At 37.0% G+C, this 26200-nt stretch overlaps 1 protein-coding gene across 3 annotated transcripts in view; it reads right to left on the reverse strand.

The window, feature by feature from the left end:
• XIRP2 (xin actin binding repeat containing 2) overlaps positions 1-26200 on the reverse strand; it is a 78745-nt gene that overhangs the window by 7890 nt on the left and 44655 nt on the right. Inside the window, exons 4-7 of one of the 3 annotated variants that reach the window (XM_019971629.2) lie at positions 12443-12553; positions 11952-12024; positions 10884-11014; positions 903-10221 (exon numbers count right to left, since the gene is read on the reverse strand). In XM_019971629.2, the coding sequence (XP_019827188.2) occupies positions 903-10221; positions 10884-11014; positions 11952-12024; positions 12443-12553 (9634 nt within the window). The remainder of the gene's footprint in view (positions 1-902; positions 10222-10883; positions 11015-11951; positions 12025-12442; positions 12554-26200) is intronic. The other 2 variants (XM_070803842.1, XM_070803837.1) reach the window with 2 other exon arrangements.

Below are 26200 nucleotides of genomic sequence, written 5' to 3' on the forward strand. Positions count from 1 at the left end.
TTATGTCAAATCTTTTTATTGTGAAGCCTCATTAATTGTAAAAAGGAGGAAAATATAAAGAAATGAGCTGTTCTCTGATGTTAAAAAATCTGTACTAAGTTCATGTGTTTTAAATCTCTTTTCTTCCAAATATAATTATATTTTAAAATTATTGTCCACATTTATCTGTGAATGAGGCCAATTGAGCTATAATTTGGGGTTTAGGAAAGGCAAAAGAAAATCAATTACAAGGGGAAAAATAGCAGTGGCATTAGAGAGCCAATTCCATCCAACTCAACAACAATAATTAAATATACAAAAGGTCTAATTCCATACTACACTTTTGTCAGAGATCCCAATCAATGAAAATCCTTAAAGCACATATGCAGAGTGTAAATTGTTTCTTGGATTATTACCAGGTTGTATTGAATGCAAACTCAAACACCACTTAAGTCTGGTAGTTAAAAATCTATCAATAATAGGTCAAGAAATATTATCTCCTATTGTCTTTAACAAGTGTATAAAATAATATTTTAATAAGAAATACTCATAATGTACTAATGGTATACAATAATTAATAAATATAAAATCTATATAATAATTAATGCTATCACAATAGCAATTATTATTATACCTGCTGCTTTATCTAAAGCCTTATTTACCTTGACAAACACAGGTCTCAATAACCTATAGAGTAGTGTTTGTTACTCTCACACAGGGCTGGTGAATCATATTAAAAGCTTTTGTAAAGAGAAAGTAGTAAAAGCAAGCATGGTAAAGGGAAGGATAGCAACAACCAGGGAAAGCTGTTAGTTTTACGTTATGGTGTTTAGTTCTTTCCATGTACTCTTTTAATTGCAAATCGTCTTAGCTCTGTGCTTTTAAAGGGTTAATCTTACTTCACTCTTTGCAAGGTCATTTACCACGTATAAATGCAGATTCCTCTTGGAAGGTGGTTTCCATCTCAGTTGCAGAAGCATCTGAGGTTGCATATCCCAAGTTTTTAATAACTCTTTCACTCTCCTGCCAAGTCTGTTGAAAATTCCTCCTGAGTTCTTTAGGTGAATCAGAAACATCTAAAATGTGGCCGGCGATGACATCCTCATAGGTGGGTGGGGCGTGCTTGAAGTCAAAGCGAGATCTGCCAGCTTCTGAGCCATGTGACGAAGAGACTGTCGTCTTCGACCCAACAACCTGACTCTCAAATGCATCCACACCTGAGAAATGTTCACTGAGAGACCTTGTTTCAGAGCGTATGCTGGGCAGCTTAACGGGCATCATTTCTTGTAGCTCTCTAGGACGACTGTGAGAAAAACCCGTAAAGCTAGTGCTTTCTGAAGATGTTAATCCAAATTCCTCCTTAAATGAACGGCTTTCTTGCTTTATATTACGATTTGCTTCTCCATTTATATAAGCTCTTCTATTTGACTGTGTGTCAAAACTTAGGCCATCCTCAAATCCCCTGAACCACCTGTTTATTTCATGTTCATGGTCACTCATGAAATTTTCAGCCATTTCAACAGTCCTGTTGGCTGCTTCGTATCTCTGCGCGTGCTCTGACAGGCGAGGTCCTTCGACTTTGCGGATGATTTCCACTGCGTCAAAACTCTCAGTATCTGGCACTATGTCTGTAGCAGAATTTACTCCATCTTTGTGAACGTAAGTCGACCTATTCTCTACTTTCCTTACTTCCTCCTGAGCTTCCATGGATTCTTTGAAAGAACCACTGTCAGCATGATTTACAGTTATAGGTATTGTGATTGTAGGTGGAGAGTCCCTACCACGAGCCTCTATCTTAATTTGACGGCGAAGTGTTGCAGGAGATGTGATGATCTCAGACCTCTTCTCCACAATGGGAACCGGGGTTATTGATGAACATGGGATGATCCCTCTGGATAACTTCGCAGTGGTGTCTTTGAGTTTCACAAGTTGTTCAGAACGACTCTTGGGTGGCGAAGGGGAGGTATTTGCTTTGAGGATTCTAGTTGGTTGTGACGGCCTTGGTGATAGTTCAGCAAAACTGTCCTTTTTAGGGGACTGGGAAAGCTCATCCTTGGGAGAGGTTTGTGTTCGCCGGGCGGTAGACTCGATCGTTATGAAAGTTGGTGACGATGGGCGTGTTTTTAAAGATGGAGGAGGAACCTTGGCATCATCTAGTTTAATTTCCTGATGGGTTTTCACTTGATGATGAGCAGTAGTTTCTTGATGAGTTGCTACTTGGTGGTGCTCTGCTTTTTCCACAATTGTATTTTCTTTCTGCTGGGTATTTTTATTATAACTGACATTAGCATTAGACACTTTAGATAATGTTTCATTAAGACTGGTAGCTTTATTTCTCTGCTTTCCCGCTTTAGACGATATCATGGCCGTTTGAATTGTATTTTCACAGGACACAAGCATATCCTCTGCCTGAGTCTTAATGTGTGTTATTTCTTCTTTGATTTTTTCTATGTTATTCTCCATAGCAATGCGAACTCCATATTCTCTTTTTTCTTCACTTAATAGCCATACTGGAATAATTTTTAACAGCATCTGAAATGTCTTAAGGCCATTTTTATCTGGCTCTGCTTCAAACTCTTTTACCCTAGACAGAATCTGTTGTAGTTCTTCACGTTTTCTCAAGAATTCCAATACATTTACAGCACATTTTCCATCATCCTGCTGGGATTCTTTCGCAGAAGAGAATAAAGATTTGTTCTGTGTAATCTCTTGCTTTGACTCTTTAGTATTAGAAAAGACTTGTTTCTGTTGTATGCCCTTGACGCCAAGATATTTTTCTTCCTGAAGATTATTATTTGGCTGGGGCAATTTTTTATGTTCAACTTGACTTTCAAAAGACTGTGTATGTGTTTGCTGAAAATTCTGAGTCTGAGAATCAAGATGTGCCTCAGTAACCTTTTGTTCGACTACCTTCTGAGCTGATATATTCAAGTGTTCTTGTTTTGTTTCAGCTATTAGACTTTCTTTCTTTGGACCAATCATTGGTGGTCCCTGAATTGTTTCTTCACTTCCTAGAAATTTCCCACTCTCAGATTCTCTAAATTCTCTTTGCTTCTCATGAACTATTTTGAGCTTACTTTCATGGCTTTTCCCTGTGGTTTCTGTAGGCAATTGTATTGTTGCTCTCTTCTCCTTCGCAGGTAATTGATAATGTTTTTCAGTCACTGAGTGCTTATAGCTACTACCTTCAGTCCTTGCTTCTGTTCTCCCGGTTTCCTGGTACTGTTGTTTGGTAATGGTTTGAATATCAACTTCAGATTGCTTTTTATGACTTTCATAGCTGTGGTTTGTTTCATCTAACTTATGACCTAGAATTGGAACCTTCATGGTTTTAACTTTGAAACTGGGGGAAACTGGCTGGCTTTTGGGCAAGTGCAACTGCTCCAGATGCTTCTGTTGTGTTTGCTGGGTCCTATATTCTTGCTGACTCTGTTTAATTTCACAAGCTGATTTAGATTGGATCATACCCTTTGAGCTCTGCAAAACTTCCTTTTTCATCGTATCTTTGCCTTCCAAGGTTGCTGGAACATGTTGGAGCCTCTTGGCAGAGAATGTCACTGACGGTGTTGTGGAAAGCTGGTTATCAGTACAGACCCTTAGATCTTGAGAAAGACTTTGAGAGACTGGGTTGGTTTGGGCTGCAGTCACCTCTGAATCCATTCCAGTTAGGGGGACCTCCTCCTTTGTTTTTTGTAACAGCACTTCCTTTTTCAACTCTGATATGTTTTGATTTTGGCTCTCTGTTCTAACTATGTTGTAGCCCGAACTCCCCTGTCTCTGTTTTTCAAGCTCTTCTCTTTGTTGTCTGTATTTTTCTTCAGCAATCATTAAAGGTGTTTTAAATTTTCTCATATAAGGTTTTGGACTTTGCTGCCCTGAACCTGCTGGAAATGAATGAGATTTTATGAGAGGTGCTATAGGTTTTTTCTTGGGTGGTGAACTTTCTGGAACTGCCTGTGAGAAAGACCTTGTAGAGTCCATAGATAGTTGTTTTCTTTTATCAAGACTTTTGCTAGATACATTCTGCATTGTCTCTATGTGTTCACTGCTAGTTGCCGTTATTACTCTTTTCTGATCCTTTGAGGGAGTCATTTTACATTCTGTATCTGGCAGAGAATTTTCCAAATCAACTTTTGGGGAACTATGATTCTTTATATCTTCTATCTGCTTGGGAAACTTGGGTTTGGGGAGTGTGGGAGGTGGCAAACGCCCTCCAGATTTTCCTGTTGTGATTTTAGCCTGAGAGCTTGAGGCTTCTTCTTGGGAGTATTGTATGAATGTTCCATTATGCTTTTCTTGAACAGAAGAGGAAAGGAGATGTGCTGGTTTTAGAGCTGGAGCTGGAGGAGGAGGGGGCGGTGGTGGAAACGTGGATAGACATTCTCTTTCAAATTTCTCATCTTCTGGTGGTGGAGGAAGAGGGAGGCCTGGAAAATTTTCAAATTCAGCCTGTATCTTCTCAGTGGACAGTGATGGAGGAAACACATTTTTTTCAGGCAACATCATTAAAGGAGGTGGAGGAGGAAGAGGAAATTCAATTTCAGATGATGCATTGGAAGGTAGAGGAGGAGGTGGAGATGGAGGTGGAAGAGGGAACTCATTTTCCTTTGCATTATTTTCAGGGTTAAATTTGATTGGATTAAAGGACATTTCCATTGCCATTTTTAAGTCTTTGGAGGTATTTGTCTTCATTAGAAAGTCCTGGCTCTTCAGATGAATATCAGTCTGCTTTTTGTCAATTGCCTTAAGTTGATTGTGGCTTTTTTGGGAGACTTTCACTTCTGTTACATTTGACATGTCTTGATTCACAGGCAAAGTCTGCCACCCTGGTTGAAGGGTCACATTCTTTTTCATTATATCTTTATTAGAATATTGCTTTTCTTGTTTTAACAGAGTCTGCTTCTGAAAGTCCTCTGAAACCTCACGTGTTTCTCCAACCATCCTGTTGACTGGACCCTGGGTTAAACCAGGCCTAGAGCTTTGTGTATCTGTTGATGTTTTAGTGTTTTTGGTATTTTTAGGACTCTTGACAGGGAAAGCCTCAATCTTCTGGTAGTCATTCCTCAGTTGGCCAGTTTCAGTCTGTTGCTTTCCAATTGTTTTGTCAATAGATTGCAAAAACACAGCCTCCTTCTTCTGTTCTCTCTCTGTCTCTGCTTCCTTGGTTTTTCGATGTTCCCTAACTGACAGGGTTGAAGTCAACTGTCCGCTTACATGTTCATCCCTAAGATGTTGCTCTGTCATGTTATCAGTCCAGATACCCACTTGGTGTGAATTAGATAGTTTTCTAAGGTTTTTCTCAAGAGCATCATTGTTTTGTTCACGATCTATGACAATCTTTACAGGGCCTTTGGGGGCTTTTGGAAGATTAACCTCAGTTCTTTCTTTCATTAAATCTCCATGACAAGATTTGTTTATAGTTTGATTGAGAATGTCTGCTCCCTCCTGCCACCTGGCTGCTGGCTCAAAGGGTCCTGGTCTTGGCTGCAGAATGCTTTTTTTGTCCCTCTGGACAGCCACCTGATGAGTCCCTGTTTTCTGCTCTTCTTTGGATCCTGCCATCACAGTCTGCACTTCATCTTTCACTGCACTTTTATTTACCTCTTTGAAAGCTGTTTGTGTTTCTTTTAGATTCCTTAATGATGCCTCGAGGTCATCTAGGATAAGCTCCTTTTTCAGTATTTCCGTCCTCGTACGTGCAGTCTTTTCAAGGCATTCAATAGCTTTCTCAATATCCCCAGGGACGACATCAGGCTGTTTAGAATCTTTCCATTTTTGACTTGATTCCTTAAGTGACTTGAGGGTGGTCAGCATGTCACCTTTTATAATTTCTTCTGTTTTAGCCACTGTTTTCTGACTTACGGCCTGGCTGAGGGAGTTTAGGGTTGACTTCACATCACCTTTAATAATTTCTTCTTTGGGTAACTTACAAGATGTATTCTGAGGCTCTGTCAGAAAAACCTTAACTGTATTATGCACATCTCCTGGGATGATGTCAGTTTCATTAACAGTACGTTCAACCTGAGATTGCCTTTTCTTTAATAACAGTTTTGTGCCTTCTACATCACCACCAATGATTTCTTCCTCTTTTTCTTGTTTCCTACCTGTTAGTATTTCATTTGAGCCTGTCTGGAGTTGTCTGAGATAATCCAAAGCTCCAGTTTCTATGCATGTTGTAAAAAACTGAACATTTCCTCTCTCAGAGGCATCAATTTTAGCCCTTTCAGATATTTTATTGTTTGATATGGAAGATAGCAAATTATGAATCGTACGTTTTACATCACCCCCTACTATTTCTTCACGCTTAATTGTATCACCAGCATTTTCATGAAGAAGACAATAGATAGTCATGTTAATATCGCCTCTTTCATCTTCCTGAATCAAAATACCTTTCTTTACAGATCTTTCCTCAGAGAACAGGTTTTTTATTGCTTGTTGGACATCACCACTCACTATCTCTTCTTTTTCAGCATGAAATTCTGTTGATCTGTTTAATAACTGAGTTTTGGTCAGATTAACATTTCCCTTCTCTTCTTCACTGACCAAAATCTCTCTTTTCTTACAGTCTCTTTTGGAAAGAAGGTTCACCATTATATTTCTGAGGTCAACCTTGATAATTTCTTCTTTCTGTATCTCAGGTGATGCTTGATTCATTAGCTTGTATTTTGCCATTCGAACATCCCCAACCTCATCAGCTTCAATGATGATTCCAGGAGCCTCGATAACTTTTTGAGAGTACAGTTCTCCTAAGGTTTCTTTAATGCTCTTGCCAATAATTTCCACCTTTTCTACCCTATTTTCAGTAAATCTGTGAAGGGGTGTGGTTTCAAAGAGCCATGTAGTTGTCTTGACATCAGCAGGAGGGATTTCTTCCTTGGTGATTTTTGTGATGCTTTCATCTGCTTCCTTAATAGAATCCAAAGTTTGATTTTCAAAGAGCCATACTGCCTGCTTCACATCACCTTTCTGCATATCTTCCTGGGTGACTGTTTTGATATTTTCATATTCTGACCCTTCTCCTCTCAGTTCATCTAGAGTATGGGTCTCAAACAGCCAGGTGGATGTTTTAACATTGCCCTTCTGTATTTCATTGACACTTACTGTTCTTACATAAGTATTCTTATCCAAATTTTCAGACTCAAAGAATTGTTTACTTTTCCTTACATCCCCACCTTGAATACAGTCCACAGTGGGCACAATATCACGTGATTCCTTTGCAATCTGATCCAGTGGCTGGGTTTCAAATCTGTATCTAACAGAACTAACATCCCCCTTCTGAATGTCTTCTTGTGTGACAGATTTAATCACATACACAGTCTCAGATTCATTAATTGAGTCTAATGGTTTTGTTTCAAAAAGCCACCTTGTCCCTCGTACATCACCGTGAATTACCTCTTCCTTTTTAACTGTAGTCACTTCATGATAAAACCCTTCTCGATCTTGAATTGCATAGAGTGGCTGGGTTTCAAAGAGCATTCTATAGCTTTTTACGTCGCCCTTTATTACTTCTTCAGTAATTGTTTTCTTGGTGCTAATATAGTCCGATTCTTCTTTAATCTCATCTAAAGAAAAAGTCTCAAAAATAAAGCACCCCTTTCTTACATTTCCACCTTGTATGTCTGTCACTGTCTTAACTAATTCATCACCTTCTTGACTTTCTTTTATCATATCAATTGGTTGGTTTTCAAAGAGCCACCTACAATTTAAAACATTGCCTTTCTGAATATCTTCAGCCTTTAGGGTTTTGATCTTTCTCAAAACCTCCTCTGAACCGGAACTTATAGAATCTAAGGACTGACTTTCAAATTTATGCCGCATGCTGGAGACATCCCCAGCTTGGATATCCATTTCTATGGCTTTGATCTCCTTTCCTTCTTCTCCTTGTATGCTGTCCAAATTTTCTGTCTCAAAAAGGAAACATGTTGTACGAACATCCCCACCATGGATTTCCTCTTGTTTCACAGTTTGCAATTTGACTGTTGCTTCAGAGTCATCTTTTATGGTATCAAGTGGCTGAGTTTCAAAGAGCCAGGTACAGGCTTTGACATCTCCCTTATGAATTTCTTTACTGCCAGTCATTAGTGAAACTTTTTCATAAAGAGATTCCATTGGCTGGGTTTCAAAAAGCCATCTACAGGTTTTGACATCCCCTTTAACAATATCAGTGACTTGTTCAGTTTTCCTTTCTACTTCTTCCATATTGCTAAAATGTTTAATAGAATCAAGTGGTTGGGTTTCAAATAGCCACTTAGCAGATTTTACATTCCCAGTCTGTATTTCTTGAGCAGATATTCCTCTAATTATCTGATATTTATGAATGCTTTCATCAAACTGATCAATGGGCCTTGTTTCAAAAAGCCACCTACAGCTTCTTACATCACCTCTTAGGATTTCTTCTTGCTGGACTGTCTTTACTTGATGGTATTTTCCAAGGTGATCTTGAATGGCATATAATGGTGTTGTTTCAAAGAGTGATTTATTTAACTCTACAGCACCTCTTGTGACTCCTTCCACCTCTATTTTATGTGATGCATCAAATTTAATCAAGTTGTTTGATTCAAAGATATGTGTATAATTCCTTACATCTCCTCTGTCAACTTCTTCAAGTTTCACTGTCCGTATGTACTCTTTTTTATCTTCTCTAATCTCTTCCAGAGGTTGGGTTTCGAAAATCCATTTTTGGTGCCTGACATCCCCCTTTTCTTCTTCAGAAGCAGTAATTTTTTGAAGTTTTCCTACATCAGGGCTATCTTTTAAAGCCTCTATTGGAAGTGTTTCAAATAGTTGCTTAGTAGTTTGTACATCGCCCCCTATTATCTCTTCAGACTTTAGATGGTCTGCATCAGGAACTTCTTTCAGAGTATCTAATGGCTGTGTTTCAAACATCCAACACTTTTTAGAGACATCTGTACCTATTACTGTTTCCTTTTCAACGATGACCTCTTCTGTCTCTTCTTTGATTTTCTCCAAAGGTTGAGTTTCAAACAACCACTTGGCCCTATGCACCCCACCTTTGACATTTTCTTCCATGGATATTCCTCTGACGACTTTAATTTCTGTTATATCTTTGTTAATTGTGTCTAGGGGCTGTGTTTCAAACATCCAACGTGCTGTTCTCACATCCCCCTTTTCAACATCTTCTCTGTGAACAGTTTTAATTTCTAGCATTTGACCTGAGCCATCTCTAATAACATATAATGGTTGCGTTTCAAAATATTTTATACTTCTCTTAACATTCCCCTTAATTTCTTTGAGCTCAGATCTGAGTTGCAGTAGGTGCATCTCATCTACTGAGTGAAGTTGTCCAAGTTGATCCAGATGTTGAGTTTCAAACATGTATCTCACAGTCTTGACATCCCCCCCAGTTATGTCCTTTATGGCAGTTGCTATTGATTCTTCTTGGCTTTGATGCAATTTATTCATCGAGTCTAATGGCTTTGTTTCAAACATCCACCGGGCTGTGTGGACATCTCCTCTGGCTAGCTCAGGAATTTTCTCAGCATGTTTCTCAGTGCCAGAAGAATGATCCCCCAGAGTATCGATGGGTTGGGTTTCAAACATCCATGTGGTATATTTCACATCACCACCAGCAATGATTTCTTGATCAGCAATGCCCTTGGAGATGTTGTCTTCATCTGGAGAGCCATTGTTGATGGAATCTAATGGCTGATTCTCGAAGATCCATCTCATGGACTGCACCTCCCCCTTCAGAATTTCATCCCACTCCACGTGTTCTCTTTCCGAGTTCAGACCTTTTTGAGAACTGTCATTCGTATTTTCAAAAACATACCGGGCTTGTTGCACATCTGCTGAAACTGAGCTCCCTGCATTCATTTGGCGAGAAACAATCTCAGAAACCTCACTGATATAATCTTTTTCTAAGTTTTTCCTTAACTCGGGATGGATGTGTTTATATAAACGGTTTAATTCATACAAATTTCTTTGTTTGGAGTATAATTCTTTGGGGACTGGTGGTTTTCTAGGAGGGTTGGGGAGTTCAGGGGACTGGGAAAATGCTGTCACATCTACTGGAGGTTGAAGCATGTCGGGCGGGGGAGGAGGAAATTCTTCTGTCTTTTCCGAAGGAGTGGCATTAATTTGTGCCAGCGTTGAGGAAGTGGCACTGTGGTCACTGTATCTGGTGGTTGATGTTTCCTTCCTCTGGCTGGTTGAAGTGTAAGAAGTAGAAGAGGTACCCACAATTGATGATGGCTTTAAAGTCTCTTCAGATTCACTTTCCATCTTTAAGGGAGAGAAAATCAAATCTTATAAAGCTGAATATAGTGGTGGAGACTTTCTGGGCACTGCCTTTCACCTGCCCATGCTACGATATCTCCATTGGGAACAAGAGGTGATAGAGTCCATTTAGAGACCTACTTCAAAGCAACATTCAGTATATGTTGCTATCTTTCCTATAATCCATTTGCACTTTTTAGAATGATATTCCCTATTCAATACATCAGGAACTCAGTATTTTAACATTTACACATAATCTTGACTGTCTTTCCTTCTTTACTTAATGTGCTATGCAGAGTAATCTAGAGGGAAAAAATTAAAATCTTAAAGCACTTTTGAGGGTTGTTTTGTTTTCCTTGGAATTTTAAACACAACAGAGTAAGTAGATGACATTTAAAAACTGGCTTTATTACTTTATCTAATGTGAATTATTAAACTTAAGTACATACATAATTTTTTCTCCCCTAATTTGCTTTAGTGAGAAAAGTTTTAATTCTCTCTACTGCTTTTCTCATGTAGAATAATATTCTTTGTCTGGAACATAATAAGTACTGGTTCAAGATATTTTTTTGCTATTGGAAAACCTCTTCATTCAATAATTTGAAAATGTTATGTGTTTACATGTGGTTTTATACTTAACATGTCTCTGTGCAGAGACATTATCTTACCTTAATCTGCTTGGCTGGGGTCAATTCTTTGTCAGAATAAAGGACCTTTTCCTGGACAGACTTTTCAAATTGTTCTTTTAAAAACTTAGTCGAAACCTTTGGAATCTCTTCATCTTCAGGTGTATCTATGACTATAAACACAAAAGAACACCATGGATATTATGTAACTAATAAACATGATGTTTGAGAAGTCATTATAATACTATGGAAAACTTCTTATAATGTAAGTTAAGTAAAAGTATTCAGGATATAAGTGTATACATATGGCACTACTTCATTAGGTAAGTTAGTAATTGTCAAGAAATATAGGAAGAAAAATAATGGTGGTTACTGGATGGAAAGTCATAAGTTATGAAGCTGTTATTTATTTTAATTGCATATATTTTCCAAATTTTCTACAAGCATGTTTTACTGTTGTGCTCAAATAATAATAAAAGTTATAAAACAAGAAAAGAACAGCAGAAGAATAGAAAAGGATCTACTTCCTTAAGCAAAACTACAATAAAACAAAATTCAGATATAGTTAAGTAACATTTGGGTCACAGTTGGCTTAAATCTTCCCTTCTAGCACTTAGGAATAGCAAAACTCATTCCCCTTTTACAGGCAAGACACTCTGTACCCATTTTATGCAGATCCGCACAAGTTTGCCTGGAATCTAATCTCATATCTGGAGGTTGGAGAATTAGACTTAAACATGCTTGAATCTATCATTAAAAGTAATACAATCTAGAGAACTTTTCTGTTCCCAAGGAGCTTGATAAACATCAAGTTTATTCTAGATCCCTAAGGCAAAAACAATTCAGAGGTGACTGGCTTATCACCTTCTAGGCTTTTGGATACATCATAAGGTTGAAGGGCAATGAACTATTTTAGAAGCTTATTGCAGCTCTTAGCATAGACAGAACCTAATTATATATAGAAATACTGCCCTATCTCCATTAGAATCATGAGTAATAGTTACTAACTTTATTTAGTGGGAAGGCTTGTACTTTAGAAGTTCTCTATTCAAACACAGACGCATCAACAGTAAAAAGGTATATTCAAATCAAATAATATCAGATTCTTACCTGTTTCTTGAACATATTGATGGAGCTTAGAAGCTTGGTTTATTTCCTCAGTGTGTTTTTCAAGATGAGAGACCTATGTTTAAAGATAATTTTAAATAAATAATTGTTTTTAAGAAATCAGGTCATTTCAGGATTGTACATGTATTCTTGGACTTCCCTGGTGGCTCAGACGGTAAAGCGTATTCTACATTGCAGAGTGATTTTCATCCAAGACTTCAGTACACATAGAGAGATGCAAATTAAACACTGATCATTTATTTTAATGCATGAGCTCATGCTATAACAGAACATATATGAATGGACATCTAAAGTACCCTTATATTTTCAGGGTGCTCATTTTATATTTCAAAGACTTCAAAGTTGGGAAAGAGACACTGATGTGTATTCGTATTAAATACATAAAGGAATATAAAAGCAATTGTTTATAACAAGATCAGAATGTCCACACAGTTCTGGAAACTGTGTGGAAAGTGTTTTTTCTAAGTAGTTACCATTTCTGTTCCAAGAACATCAATTTTGTGTGCTTCGGAAATTTCTGGTTCATTTCTTTCCATTTCCTGGCTGCATCTTGAAATGTCGACCTGGCTGCTACGGATTACCTCCTGAAAATGAATGAATGAATAGACAATGCCTTAAGAGAATTCTGAAATTTTTAACTTTCATTTTATCAGTGCAATTTCAGTGAAAGAGACTTCTGAAAAAAATTGTTTCCTCCGTATATTGCTTTGCTTGACTGTTGTAACAAATGACCACAAACTTAGTATCTTGCAGTTGTATAGGTCAGAAATACTGAATGGGTCTTGCTGGGTGTTAGCAAGTGCCATTCCTTTCTCCAGGCTATAGGGGAGGATCCATTCTCTTGCCTCCAGCAGTTCTAGAGGCTGCCCACTTTCACTGGATCGTGGCCTCCTTCTTCTAGTTAAACTTTTTCTCACTCTGCCATCTTGCTGATTTTCTCTTCTGATCCCCCTTTCACTTTTATGGACCCTTGTGATTACATTGGACTAATCCACAGAATCCAGGATTATCTCCCTGTCAAAAGGTCAGTTACTTAGCAGCTGTAATTCCATCTTCAACCTTAATTCTTCTTTGTCACATAACTTAACATATCCACAAATTCTGAGGATTAAGATACAGGTATCTTCAGGAGCCAGTATTCTGTTTACCACCCTTAAAAAGCAACAAATGTTAACGAGGCAACTCATACCCTGTATGACAAGGATGACTCTCAAAGAGAAAATGAAAATCCTTGATGAAAAAGAAATATATTAATATTGTTGTTTATAAGCCAGATTTTCATGTTACAGAAAGACATTCCTGTGTTCAAGTTGACCTTCTGATTTGGTGGCAGATCTAGAGTCTAATTTAAGAGTATAACCATTACATAAAACCAATATAAACAGGCCATATTATGCTAGCATATCTCCATCATCACACATCAGGCTACTTTTGATTTTAGTTATGCCATTGCCTTCTCCAGTTAAGTTAGCATAGGTGATCCTGACTGAACTGGATGGTTGAAACTGCTACTAACTTTGGTGATCCATCCCTGCTGTTACTATGGGATGGGATCTGACAGAAATATATGATTGTTTGATTGATACGAAGCATTTGGCATACTGCTAAAAATCTTACCATCAAAAAATAGAATGTAGACTGATGACTCTCCAAGAACACATCTATTTGAACACCTTTGAAGTTGGGATTTCACTTTACTTTTGATAATTTACATGACTAGCAAGTGCTGTTTTTGATATGGGATTTCAGTAATAAAAATTTTGTCTTACTAAAGTATAGTCAAGTGAGCAAAGGTGAATTATTATTATTAATCAAATAGAAGCACTAAAGTTTTTCTTTTTAAACATGGAGTTAAATAGTTTTAAGTGATTAAATTCTAAACCTTTAAACCAAGAATAAATTTATATTAAAGCTAATTCATGAGATCTTGACTTGTGATTTTTTTCTTCTTCTTGCTAGTATACTTGCAGTGTTTGGCTTTTTTCCCCCAAGTCTATTTGGTATATAGGGTCAAAGTTAATAAAGTGGCAGTCATATATTTGCACATATATATATATATATATGGTTTAGTTGCTAAGTCATGTCCAACTCTTGTGACCCCTTGGACTGTAGCCTGAAAGGCTCCTCTATCCATGGAATTTTCCAGGCCAGAATACTGGAATGGGTATTTCCTTCTCCAGTGGATCTTCCTGACCCAGGGATCAAACTCTGGTCTCTTGCATTGCAAGCAGATTCTTTACCAACTGAGCCACTAGGGAAGCTGTATATACACACACACACACACACACACACACACACATATATGTATATAAAACATGACTTGATCTTATTACACTTCTCTGGGAAGGAGAAGTAAGACAAAAAATTGATAACCTCTCAAATGTCCTACAGAGAATTGAAGCCAAAATCTAGGTTTGTACTTTAAAATGTAGATTATATTCCATTCACTTCAGTTCAGTTCAGTCGCTCAGTTGTGTCCAACTCCTTGCGACCCCATGAATCACAGCATGCCAGGCCATCCTGTCCATCACCAACTCCCAGAGTTTACCGAAATATTTTTGGGTAAACCTAATATTTACACCTAATATTCCATTAGGTGTGTTAATTAACTAGATGGGAGGAATCCTTTCACAGTGTATAAGTATACCAATTATCACTGTGTGTGCTTTAAATATCTTATAATTTTTTCAATTATACTTCAATAAAGTTATAACTGAATATCTAAAAAAGGCATTTGAAAAGGTACCTGAAAAAATTTAAATTATACCTCATTAAATTAAAGACCAGTGTAATATTTTCCTAAGCAGAATGTGCTTCCAGCTCTAGTCATTTATCACATGATATTTATTAACATGCTTGATGCATAGTTTATGCTGAGGAAAAGTTTACTTAATGAATGAATGAATAAAACAAAATAAAACTTCCATTAACAAATTAATTTCATTCAACCTTCTATTTGCCTGAGAATGTCCTAGGACCTGGGGTTAGAACAATGAACAAATGTGTACTTTACTTTCTCAAGAGGGAGTATAGAAAGTAAATAATCTATATTCTTTCCTTTAAGTTCAGAGAATCATAATTCTATAATAAGAAGTTGTGCATAATCAAGTTTTATTTAAGGTTATTAATAACATTATGCTGGAGGAAATAATAAAAGTATTATCTTTTGTTGTCATCACCTAGGTTTCCCAGGTGGTGCTAGTGGTAAGAAACCCGCCTACTCAGTTCAGGAGACATAAGAACCTCGGGTTCAATCCCTGGGTCAGGAAGATCCCCTGGAGGGGGGCACGCCAACCCACTCCAGTATTCTGGCCTGGAGAACAACGCCATGGAGAGAGGAGCCTGGCAGGCTGCAGTCCATGGGGTTGAAAAGAGTCAGACACGACTGAAGCGACTTAGCATGCATGGAGAGAATTAAAACTGTCATTGAAGACCACAGAGAGAAAGGAATGCACGGGTACAAATAACATTTCTTTGTGTAAAAACTGTTTGCAACTATGGCAGATCTTTCTATCTATCTACATATAATGGGGATATTCTATGAGTTTCTTTTGACACACTGAGAAATAGGAAGTACTGATTAAACAGTGAAAGAGCAAAGGACATGGGAACTTGATCAGTGACAAGATCCTTACTGAAGGGCACTTTGATCATTACTACAGAATCACATCTCTGCCTAGAGGCGCATATGACAAGCTGTGATCCAGAGACCCATTTATTTGACCCACTCAATGATTTTAAGGTTTTGAGCTAGTTAACGCCTACAAAAAAAATCAAGAATCCTGCTTATGTTTGAAATTTTGAAGATCCGGCAACACTGGATTCACATTCCAGCATGGCAGTGGCTTGCTGGACAAAGTAGTGGCCACCCGTCTTAGTTGGGACATACACTTTTCAGTCGGTCCCTGTTCCCATCACTCACTAATGTTTCACACCAAACCTGCCTGGAACCATAGCAATTTGAGTTTCTGATACTTGCTGCTAACTGTCAGGCTGAAAGAATAAAGTCAGTAAGTTAACTTGGTATGTTGAGAAAGATAAATGCAAAATGTTGGGAGTAGAAAAACAGTAAATAAATATATTTCAACACATTTTTTAAAAAATTATTATTTTCTGGGGCAAACACTTTATACTTAATGTGTATCTATTTGGTTTAAAAAAATCCAGGCCTATCATCTCTAAATATATTTTCTTGTGGGAGATGACACAACATAAACACATAAACAGTACAAGGATACATAAATTTAGTTTAGAGGTATAAGCTTCTACTTCAGCACTTATGTGCTATTATGAAACAGAGCTATAATTGTTACACTAGTTCGGTATGTTAGTGTCAATGCATCAATTTTACTGCCCCCTGTTTTCTGTAACTTACATAAAGCCTGTCTTAAATTATTCCAAGATTTTGTTTCCATTATTTACTGTGTTTCATATTTTGTAACTAGTGGAGTTGGATTTTAAATCTGACTTTCTTTCTTCCCAAGTGTTGGTGTCTATAGACTGAAGGGTTAGATAAAAGGATGGATCATCATAATGATCAGGAAGAAATCCAATTATACAAATAAATGCAATAAAGAATTCTGGCCAGAACACCATACATAAATTCACATGAAACAATTCATGAAATTGGTATTAATACTTAAAAAATTAAATTCAAATATAGATTGGCTGCAAGAATAAAAATACAATTTTGGGTTCACAGGTGGATCAACCAAAATCAGTACTCACGCCCTCCTTTATACTAGGTATGTCATAAGTTACTATGGGTAACTTACTAAATCACACCTAACTTTTTAAAAAAAATCTCATTCATCCCTGAAAAGAAACATATGATATATATGCTCTAATTTTGGAATCTAGACAACATCGGGCAAAATAAAAAAATGTTATAATGTTTGCATAACTCATGCCAATCTGGTATCAGCTCATAGATTAATCAAGTATATTACAAAGTTTCCATGGATATACATTTCTCCAAAAGGGATTTCTCCAGCACAGAAAAGATTCCACACTTTGCCTACTTAATTTGCCATTGTTCTTATCATTGTAAGAAAAGGCATTGTACATTTCCACTGATAAAAATGCAAACTCATGCTATCATAATGAGTAAGGGAAGAAAAAAGACAAGCTTTTTATGATGACTCACTATTATTGTGACTCTTAGAAGTACATCCATTAAAATAAAGTGTGATGTAACTGGCAGAAGAGTAGATAATAACTGTCTCACTAAAGTGGAAAAAATAGCTCATTTTCAATGCTAGTAATTCAGCAATTTTACCCATCACTAACCTCATTCTTAATAAAACCAGGAAGGGTTTGTACCATTGTCAAACAGGCAGAAATAATACCCAAAATGTGCTTTTTATGTTAACAAAGATGTCAGTTGATTCAAGACTTGTAAGAATAATCAGTTCTTTAAGTGACGAACATAAAAATTTGTGGTTGATATATTGTGTTTGTCTAGATTTGGATATATTTGAATTCAAACATGTTTTATTTTTGCCCTGAGTTTTTTCTCTTCACTTTTTAAAAAATTTACTTTAAAATTTTACAGCATAAAATTTGATATCCCTGTAGTTTGAGCTTCATGTTAGGGTTTTTCCTCATTCACTACACACTTTTGAATCTTGGCTCAAAAATTGTTTTTTCTTTGAAACCTTTCCTGACTTTTCTATACAGAGGTACCTGTTCCTGCTTTTATTATCATATTCCTATATGGTCAGTACATATCTCTATTACCTACCTATCACATTTCTCATAACTGAACTCATGCATCTTCAAATCTTGATGTTTATCTTCCTGGTAGAGAGTAGATCCTCCCCTCTAAATGTCAAGAAGTGAATGCATGGATAAATAACTTTTTTCTTAGGAATGTGAAAACTTTATGATTTTATAAAAATCTAGTTTAAAAATTAAAGTTCTATAAAATCGTATGATTTCATTTTTTGATATTTAGTTGATAATCTTTGATACTGAACATTTCATAATTGGTAGGCAGGGTTACTGAAGCTGATGCATATAGCAATGATATGTCAATCACTGACAAAGTGTACTTAGCAGAGTTCTCCTGGTAACACTCAAATGGTTGGAACGTTTACGGAAGAGCATGGGCAGTGCTGTTATGCTATACAGAGCAATTGAAATCATTAGAGGGAAGAAAAGCCTGTATCAAGAAACCAAAAGATACACAAAGGCAGCAAACACATACAGAAAGTAAAGAACCTTTCAAAATAGGAAAATTTATTTTCAAATGTTCTTTTTATAAAAGATCTTATTGGTGAGAAACTAATCTGTATGTTTTTTTTCTTTTGTAAATTGTTATTATTCATTGGGTTGGTAAATCAATGCATTATCAAGCATTATGTAAAAACAACAGTAGAATGCTTTGGGCAGAATTACTACGATATCAACAAATTAAGTTGATATATTTGTGATGACAATAAAAGATACTATTTTATCCTTATTTTCACTATAAAGGGGAAAGAAGAGTCCAGGCAAATGTAAGTCATGATCCTTTGTATCCCTGTATATACTCGGAAGTGAAGACTCCAGTTTTACTTCATTTAGTACTAGGGCTGCCTGAAGCGATGAATGCTCCCTGAAGCTGGTTGGACTATTGGATCCTAAGAGACTGGTGATGCAAAACATTTGTAAAAAAAAAGTAAAGTAGCAACCTTTTCCTTTGAAATTACTGCATCTCTAAATGTGAGTGACCTCATATCACTTCACCTATATATTTATTTATTCTACCAACAGCTACTGAGCACCACCTATCTCTATAGCATTTTGCTAGGCATTGTCAGTATTGTTTTAATAAAAGTTTTATCTACCAACCTATCTACATATCAATAATCTGTCAGTCTATCTCTATATCTGTGCAATATATATAAATATGTACATATATATCTAATGGAATAAAAATGGCTCACTTAACTTGAAATTCTCTTAAGATCTGTAATATATAGAAATGCACAAATTATGTAGGATTGTTGTATAAGTCTCTGAGAGAATTGAATTCATACTTTATTGAATTCATACTAATTCATAATTTAATTGAATGCTATCATTCAATTAATATCAACTATTTCCTGACTCAAAAGAATTATGCTTTGGTCACATCTAGCTATAAAGAGCAAAACTTATCATTTTTAATAAAAATACTTAATTTAAAAGTAGAAATGTTTGACTTCAAAGAGAGGTTTCTGAATAAGTAATGCCAGCTTTCACTGCTAAAATTCTGTCCTCTTCTTTCCCCAAAGTGTTATTTATAGAGTCATATCTCAGCATCTAAAATGCTAAAGATTCATAAAAAGAACTTGTAAAAGATGTACTCTCAACTGAGCCATCAAACATATTAGTTATATAAATAGGATACTTACTTGATAAAGTAAAAAAACAGGATACATAAAACATTTGATTTTCAGTAAAAGACACCTAGAAGTATTATGTAGAAGTATAATATATATATTATATATTAACACACACACACACATATACACGTATACAGCATTTCAGTCTAACATAGAAGTAAGGCATCTTAAAAACAAAAGGGCATTTGGATATAAATAAACATAAAAGTACAATAAAAGAAGCTAAAACATGGAGTCTCAAGGAGTAGTGAAATTGCAAGTAAAAAGCTTGCAAAAAGAATGAAAATAACTTAAAAAGAAAACCAGGGGTAACATGTATATTATGTTAATTAATCCAAACCAAAATAGATAAAAAGAAGAATTGTACCTGTTCATTACACAACTCCTCTTCACCAATATTCAGTTGATTTGACAGTGAAAGCCCTGCCAATTCTACCTTTAATTATCTTTTGAGTCGGTGTCCCCTTTATTCTAGAATTTCTGACCCATTTAAGCCCTCATATATTTAATCTGCTATTTCAGTAGTCTCTTAACTTACCTTCTTCAATCTAACTTTGACACCCTTTACGTCAATCCTATACAGCTAGGAAAAACATTACTTAAATGCATATCTATTCTTCTTTCTCCCTTGTTTGTTTCTTCAATGGGTTTTGATTGCCTTAGAATAAAATAAAAATAAAAAATTTTTTCTCTTATGCAGGCTTTGGCTACACTTCCAGCCCCACGACTCAATTATGTTTCACTATATTCATAAATATACTAATTTACCTGTGGCATAAGCTGTTTCTTTCACCTACAGTGTAGTTCTATATTTATAAAAAAGAAAATTTAAGTCTCAGCTGAAGCATTCTCCACTCTCAGATTCCCCTCAATTATCCCTCATCCAGAGTAAAGTTTATCACAACCTTTGTGTCCTCACAAACCTCATTTATATTTTCTATCATAGAATCTACCATATTGCACTTGTAATCATTTGTTATGTGTCTGTCTTTCTGATAGAGAGAGCTTCTTGAGGGCAAAGTAATATCACACTCATCACGGAATCTTTTGTGCTTGACATATGGTGCATGCTTAATGACTATCAGCAGAATAAAAAAATTACAAGGCACAGATTCTGGAATTAGCCTTCTTGAGTTTGGATCACATTTGCTCACTTTCTTTGGACAAATTACTTAGCTCTTCCATGAGTTCATTTCTTGTCCAAAAAAAGTGTGTGTGTGTGTGTGTGTGCGTGTAGGGGGCAGATGAAATAGTGCCTATCTTGGAAGGTTACTGCAAGGAGAATCAGAGTAACATTTGTGAAAACCTGGCTTATAAGTGCTACATGAATATTTGTTATTTTTGCTTAACAAATATTCATTGTACACTTACTCTGCATCAGCTATTTCCCAAGTAATTCAAGATATACAGTAAATAAGGCAAAAGAAAAAAAAAAAGATTGAATGAAAGTAGATTGTCTCTGGTTATGTCAATATATTTTGCCATGAAATTTTTCATTATATAAGTAAGTCCAGAAACAAAATAAAAAACAAGTTTCAATATGTATATTCTTTATTCTACCAGAGAAGAAGTGGATTTGTGAGGTTTATTGAAAGAGAAGCAAAAAGGTGCCTGTGCATATTATAACCCTTCTAAATCATTCTGGTCCCCAGGACATAGAAATTTCTATAGAGGCATGGCCAGAGAGTAGCTTTCAGATCACTGATTTAGTTTTTCTCTGATTCATTTTTATGAACTGATATCCAACGAAGAGTCAGTTCACAGGGATTTGATCTCAGTTCAGTTCAGTCGCTCAGTCGTGTCCAACTCTTTGCGACACCATGAATCGCAGCACGCCAGGCCTCCCTGTCCATCACCAACTCCCAGAGTTCACTCAACTTATGTCCATCGAGTTGGTGATGCCATCCAGCCATCTCATCCTCTGTCATCCCCTTCTCCTCCTGCCCCCAATCCCTCCCAGCATCAGAGTCTTTTCCAGTGAGTCAACTCTTAGCATGAGGTGGTCAAAGTACTGGAGTTTCAGCTTTAGCATCATTCCTTCCAAAGAACACCTAGGGCTGATCTCCTTTAGAAGGGACTGGTTGGATCTCCTTGCAGTCCAAGGGATTCTCAAGAGTCTTCTCCAACACCACAGTTCAAAAGCATCAATTCTTCGGCACTCAGCTTTCTTCACAGTCCAACTCTCACATCCATATATGACCACTGGAAAAACCATAGCCTTGACTAGATGGACCTTTGTTGGCAAAGTAATGTCTCTGCTTTTGAATATGCTATCTAGGTTGGTCATAACTTTCCTTCCAAGGAGTAAGCATCTTTTAATTTCATGGCTGCAATCACCATCTGCAGTGATTTTTGAGTCCAAAAAAATAAAGTCTGACACTGTTTCCACTGTTTCCCCATCTATTTGCCATGAAGTGATGGGACCGGATGCCATGATCTTCGTTTTCTGAATGTTGAGCTTTAAGCCAACTTTTTCACTCTCCTCTTTCACTTTCATCAAGAGGCTTTTTAGTTCCTCTTCACTTTCTGCCATAAGGGTGTTGTCATCTACATATCTGAGCTTATTGATATTTCTCCCAGCAATCTTGATTCCAGCTTGTGCTTCTTCCAGCCCAGCGTTTCTCATGATGTGCTCTGCATTTAAGTTAAATAGGGTGACAATATACAGCCTTGACGTACTCCTTTTCCTATTTGTAACCAGTCTGTTGTTCCATGTCCAGTTCTAACTGTTGCTTCCTGACCTGCATATAGGTTTCTCAAGAGGCAGGGCAGGTGGTCTGGTATTCCCATCTCTCAGGATTTTCCACAGTTTATTGTGATCCACACAGTCAAAGGCTTTGGCATAGTCAATAAATCAGAGATAGATGTTTATCTGGAACTCTCTTGTTTTTTCCATGATCCAGCGGATATTGGCGATTTGATCTCTGGTTCCTCTGCCTTTTCTAAAACCAGCTTGAACATCTGGAAGTTCACGGTTCACATATTGCTGAAGCCTGGCTTGGAGAATTTTGAGCATTACTTTACTAGTGTGTGAGATGAGTGCAATTGTTTGGTAGTTTGAGCATTACTTTGGCATTGCCTTTCTTTGGGATTGGAATGAAAACTGACCTTTTCCAGCCCTGTGGCCACTGCTGAGTTTTCCAAATTTGCTGACATATTGAGTGCAGCACTTTCACAGCATCATCTTTCAGGATTTGAAATAGCTCAACGGGAATTCCATCACCTCCACTAGCTTTGTTCGTAGTGATGCTTTCTAAGGCCCACTTGATTTCACATTCCAGGATGTCTGGCTGTAGGTGAGTGATCACACCATCTTGATTATCTGGGTCATGAAGATCTTTTTTGTACAGTTCTTCTGTGTTTTCTTGCCACCTCTTCTTAATATCTTCTGCTTCTGTTAGGTCCATACCATTTCTGTCCTTTATCGAGCCCATCTTTGCATGAAATGTTCCCTTGGTATCTCTAATTTTCTTGAAGAGATCTCTAGTCTTTCCCATTCTGTTGTTTTCCTCTATTTCTTTGCATTGATCACTGAGGAAGGCTTTCTTATCTCTTCTTGCTATTCTTTGGAACTCTGCATTCATATGCTTATATCTTTCCTTTTCTCCTTTGCTTTCGCTTCTCTTCTTTCCACTATTATACAATTCTTTGCACACTTACATCTTCATTAAAAGGTCCTGTTTTTTGTCTCTCATGTAAATAACAAATTGAATGTTAAGATTTGTAATTTTCCCTCATAGTTCAGTTGGTAAAGAATCTGCCTGCAATGCAGGAGATTCGGGTTCAATTCCTGGGTCAGGAAGATCCCCTGGAGAAAGAAATGGCAACCCATTCCAGTATTCTTGCCTGGAGAAACCCATGGACAGAGGAGCCTGGTAGGCTGCAGTCCATGGGGTTGCAAGAGTCGGACACAACTTAGTGACTAAGTGAAAGTTAATTCTCTCAGTCATGTCTGACTCTTTGCGACCCCATAGACTTAGTCTGTTGACTGTAACCAGACTCCTCCGTCCTTGGGATTTTTTAGGCAAGAACACTGGAGTGGGTTGCCATTTCCTTCTCCAGAGGATCTTCCTGACCCAGGGATTGAACCCAGGTCTCCCTCATTGTAGGCAGACGCTTTACCATCTGAGCCACCAGGGAAGTTCAAAATATAGTGACTAAACCACCATATATATATGTATATTATCAGTCACATCTCCCATTGCCAAGCATCAGAGTCTAACTGATATAAATAGGAAAGGTACTTTGTTAAAGAAACAATTCACAGTAGAAGTGTATTTCTCAGACTCTCCAGGAATATGATTCCCGAAATATTCTCAGAGAATGAGACTTGGAGGTTTTATAGCGAGAAACCATGCTGAATAAAGCTGCAGAACCTTCTGGTGAATCCACCCTTGCAGTTGACACTGGACACACCCACTGCTAAAGTCATTGATACTATATCATGAACACTGTTTTTACAATGACTATTTCTTGAAACTTGATGTAGCTAATCTCCTGTTACTAGCTATCACCAAAACTGTTTCTGCATAGTTCTTGCTTCTCATGTTGTTTCATTACTTCCTCATGCAAAGCTTGAATTGGAAATGTCTGATTGGTGCAGTCCAGTCGACAAGCTTGAGTCCTACATACCAGGAAGGCCAGGTTAGTGAATGTATGGTATTTGCAGCTTCTGCTAGTGGAGACTGGTTCTGCCTCATGGGATGGTGAAGTCCCCAGGGGTAGACGGAGGTGCAGGTGTCCAAAAGAATGAAAATAGGGCATTATCTCTCCTAAGAAAGTGTTATTTATCAACACTGCAGTCTTATTAATCAAATGGAAACCAGTTAAAAACACAAGAAAAGGGACGCCATTCATTGTAGAAAACACTATTCATGTCTTATGATGAAACTGATTCGGGCTTATTTCTTGGCAATATATGTTCCATTTGACTTTACAAATTCCTTTGGGAGGACTGAGACAGTAAAGTTTCTCTGCTAAAAGGATCACAAAGAGCTCCTGTTATACAAACCTGCCTCCTCCTTTCACCATCCCTCTGAGTCTTTATGGTCATCAGTCTTACTCACTGGAGCGATACATTTTAATTCCTTATATAAAAATCCAAGCAGAAGAAAGTGCAATAAAACAGATTTAGCTCTGATGTAAGCACTCCAAGATAATCTGTGCAAACAAAGACTTTCAGGGTAATTATTAATTATGATTACAAATTACTCTGATCACTTGGGTTTTCTTCAAAATGAGGGAAACTTCTGAAAAATAAAAGGGTAATTAGTTGCAGTTGCACTAGTGAATGTATCTACTAGTAACATCAGGAATGGAAAGATAATGAAGTGGAAATAGGAATGGTAGATTATGAGCTGGAGTTTGTCATCAATTCAAGTGAGAAATCAGGTAAGTAAATGACAGCTAATTTCAGTCGCAGTTAGAATCCTGATTCGTAATCTGCTGGGATAGAGTGTAGGGAAGCATTGAAGGAAACAGAAAGAAAGACCTACCACTGACTGTTGTAAATGTCAGGAAATACACAAGGCCCTTCACACTTTATAACATCTGATTTGTTAAGAATTTTCCCATTTTAAATTCTACATGTTGATTACCCACGGACTTAATCAGTAAAAGGAGTTGAAGGGAAAATGCTGCACAAGATTTGAAAATTCCAAACATATACCATGGTACAGAGGTTAACAAGAATTTCATCAGTATAGAATCAATGCTTTAACACCTAAAAGCAGTAAGTTATGTGCTCAACATACACTTGTGATGTACCTAAAGTGTGTTTAAACTAGGAACAAGAAAGGAGGGTCGTTATCCTCAAGTAGCTAAATATTTATGCTGAAGAACTGCACTGAAACACCTTCAAAGAATTAAAAAATTCATGTGCTGTAATTTTTATTGCACATTGATTTCAAATATCACTGAGTCTTTTTCCCCTAATATGGTTTTCACTAGTCTATCAGGTAACTGCACAGTTTTATTGCTTTTAAGGTTGGTGATTCAGTGAAACATCTTTTCTATCAATATAATACTGGTAATCACGTGCAAAGATTTAAAAAATACAAAAGTTAGAGGGGTCTCAAAATTGAAAAGAGACTCTTACAAAAAAAGGACAAAGAACTATTTGCTTTAAGTAGATGTTTAAATAGTTTCATTTTGCCTAAAAGTATACATCTATCGAAAAAGCAAGAGAGTTCCAGAAAAACGTCTATTTCTGCTTTATTGACTATGCCAAAGCCTTTGGCTGTGTGGATCACAATAAACTGTGGAAAATTCTGAAAGAGATGGGAATACCAGATCACCTGACCTGCCTCTTGAGAAACCTGTATGCAGATCAGGAAGCAATAGTTAGAATTGGACGTGGAACAACAGACTGGTTCCAAATAGGAAAAGGAGTACGTCAAGGCTGTACATTGTCACCCTGCTTATTTAACTTATATGCAGAGAACATCATGAGAAACACTGGGCTGGAAGAAGCACAAGCTGGAATCAAGATTGCAGGGAGAAATATCAATCACCTCAGATATGCAGATGACACCACCCTTATGGCAGAAAGTGAAGAGGAACTAAAAGGCCTCTTGATGAGAGTGAAAGAGGAGAGTGACAAAGTTGGCTTAAAGCTCAACATTCAGAAAACGAAGATCATGGCATCCGGTCCCATCACTTCATGGCAAATAGATGGGGAAACAGTATCAGACTTTATTTTGGGGGGCTGCAAAATCACTGCAGATGGTGACTGCAGCCATGAAATTAAAAGACACTTACTCCTTGGAAGAAAAGTTATGACCAACCTAGATAGCATATTCAAAAGCAGAGACATTACTTTGCCAACAAAGCTCCATCTGGTCAAGGCTATGGTTTTTCCAG

The sequence above is a fragment of the Bos indicus genome, chromosome 2 (genome assembly GCF_029378745.1).
Source record: "Bos indicus isolate NIAB-ARS_2022 breed Sahiwal x Tharparkar chromosome 2, NIAB-ARS_B.indTharparkar_mat_pri_1.0, whole genome shotgun sequence".
Classification (NCBI taxonomy): Eukaryota; Metazoa; Chordata; class Mammalia; order Artiodactyla; family Bovidae; genus Bos; species Bos indicus.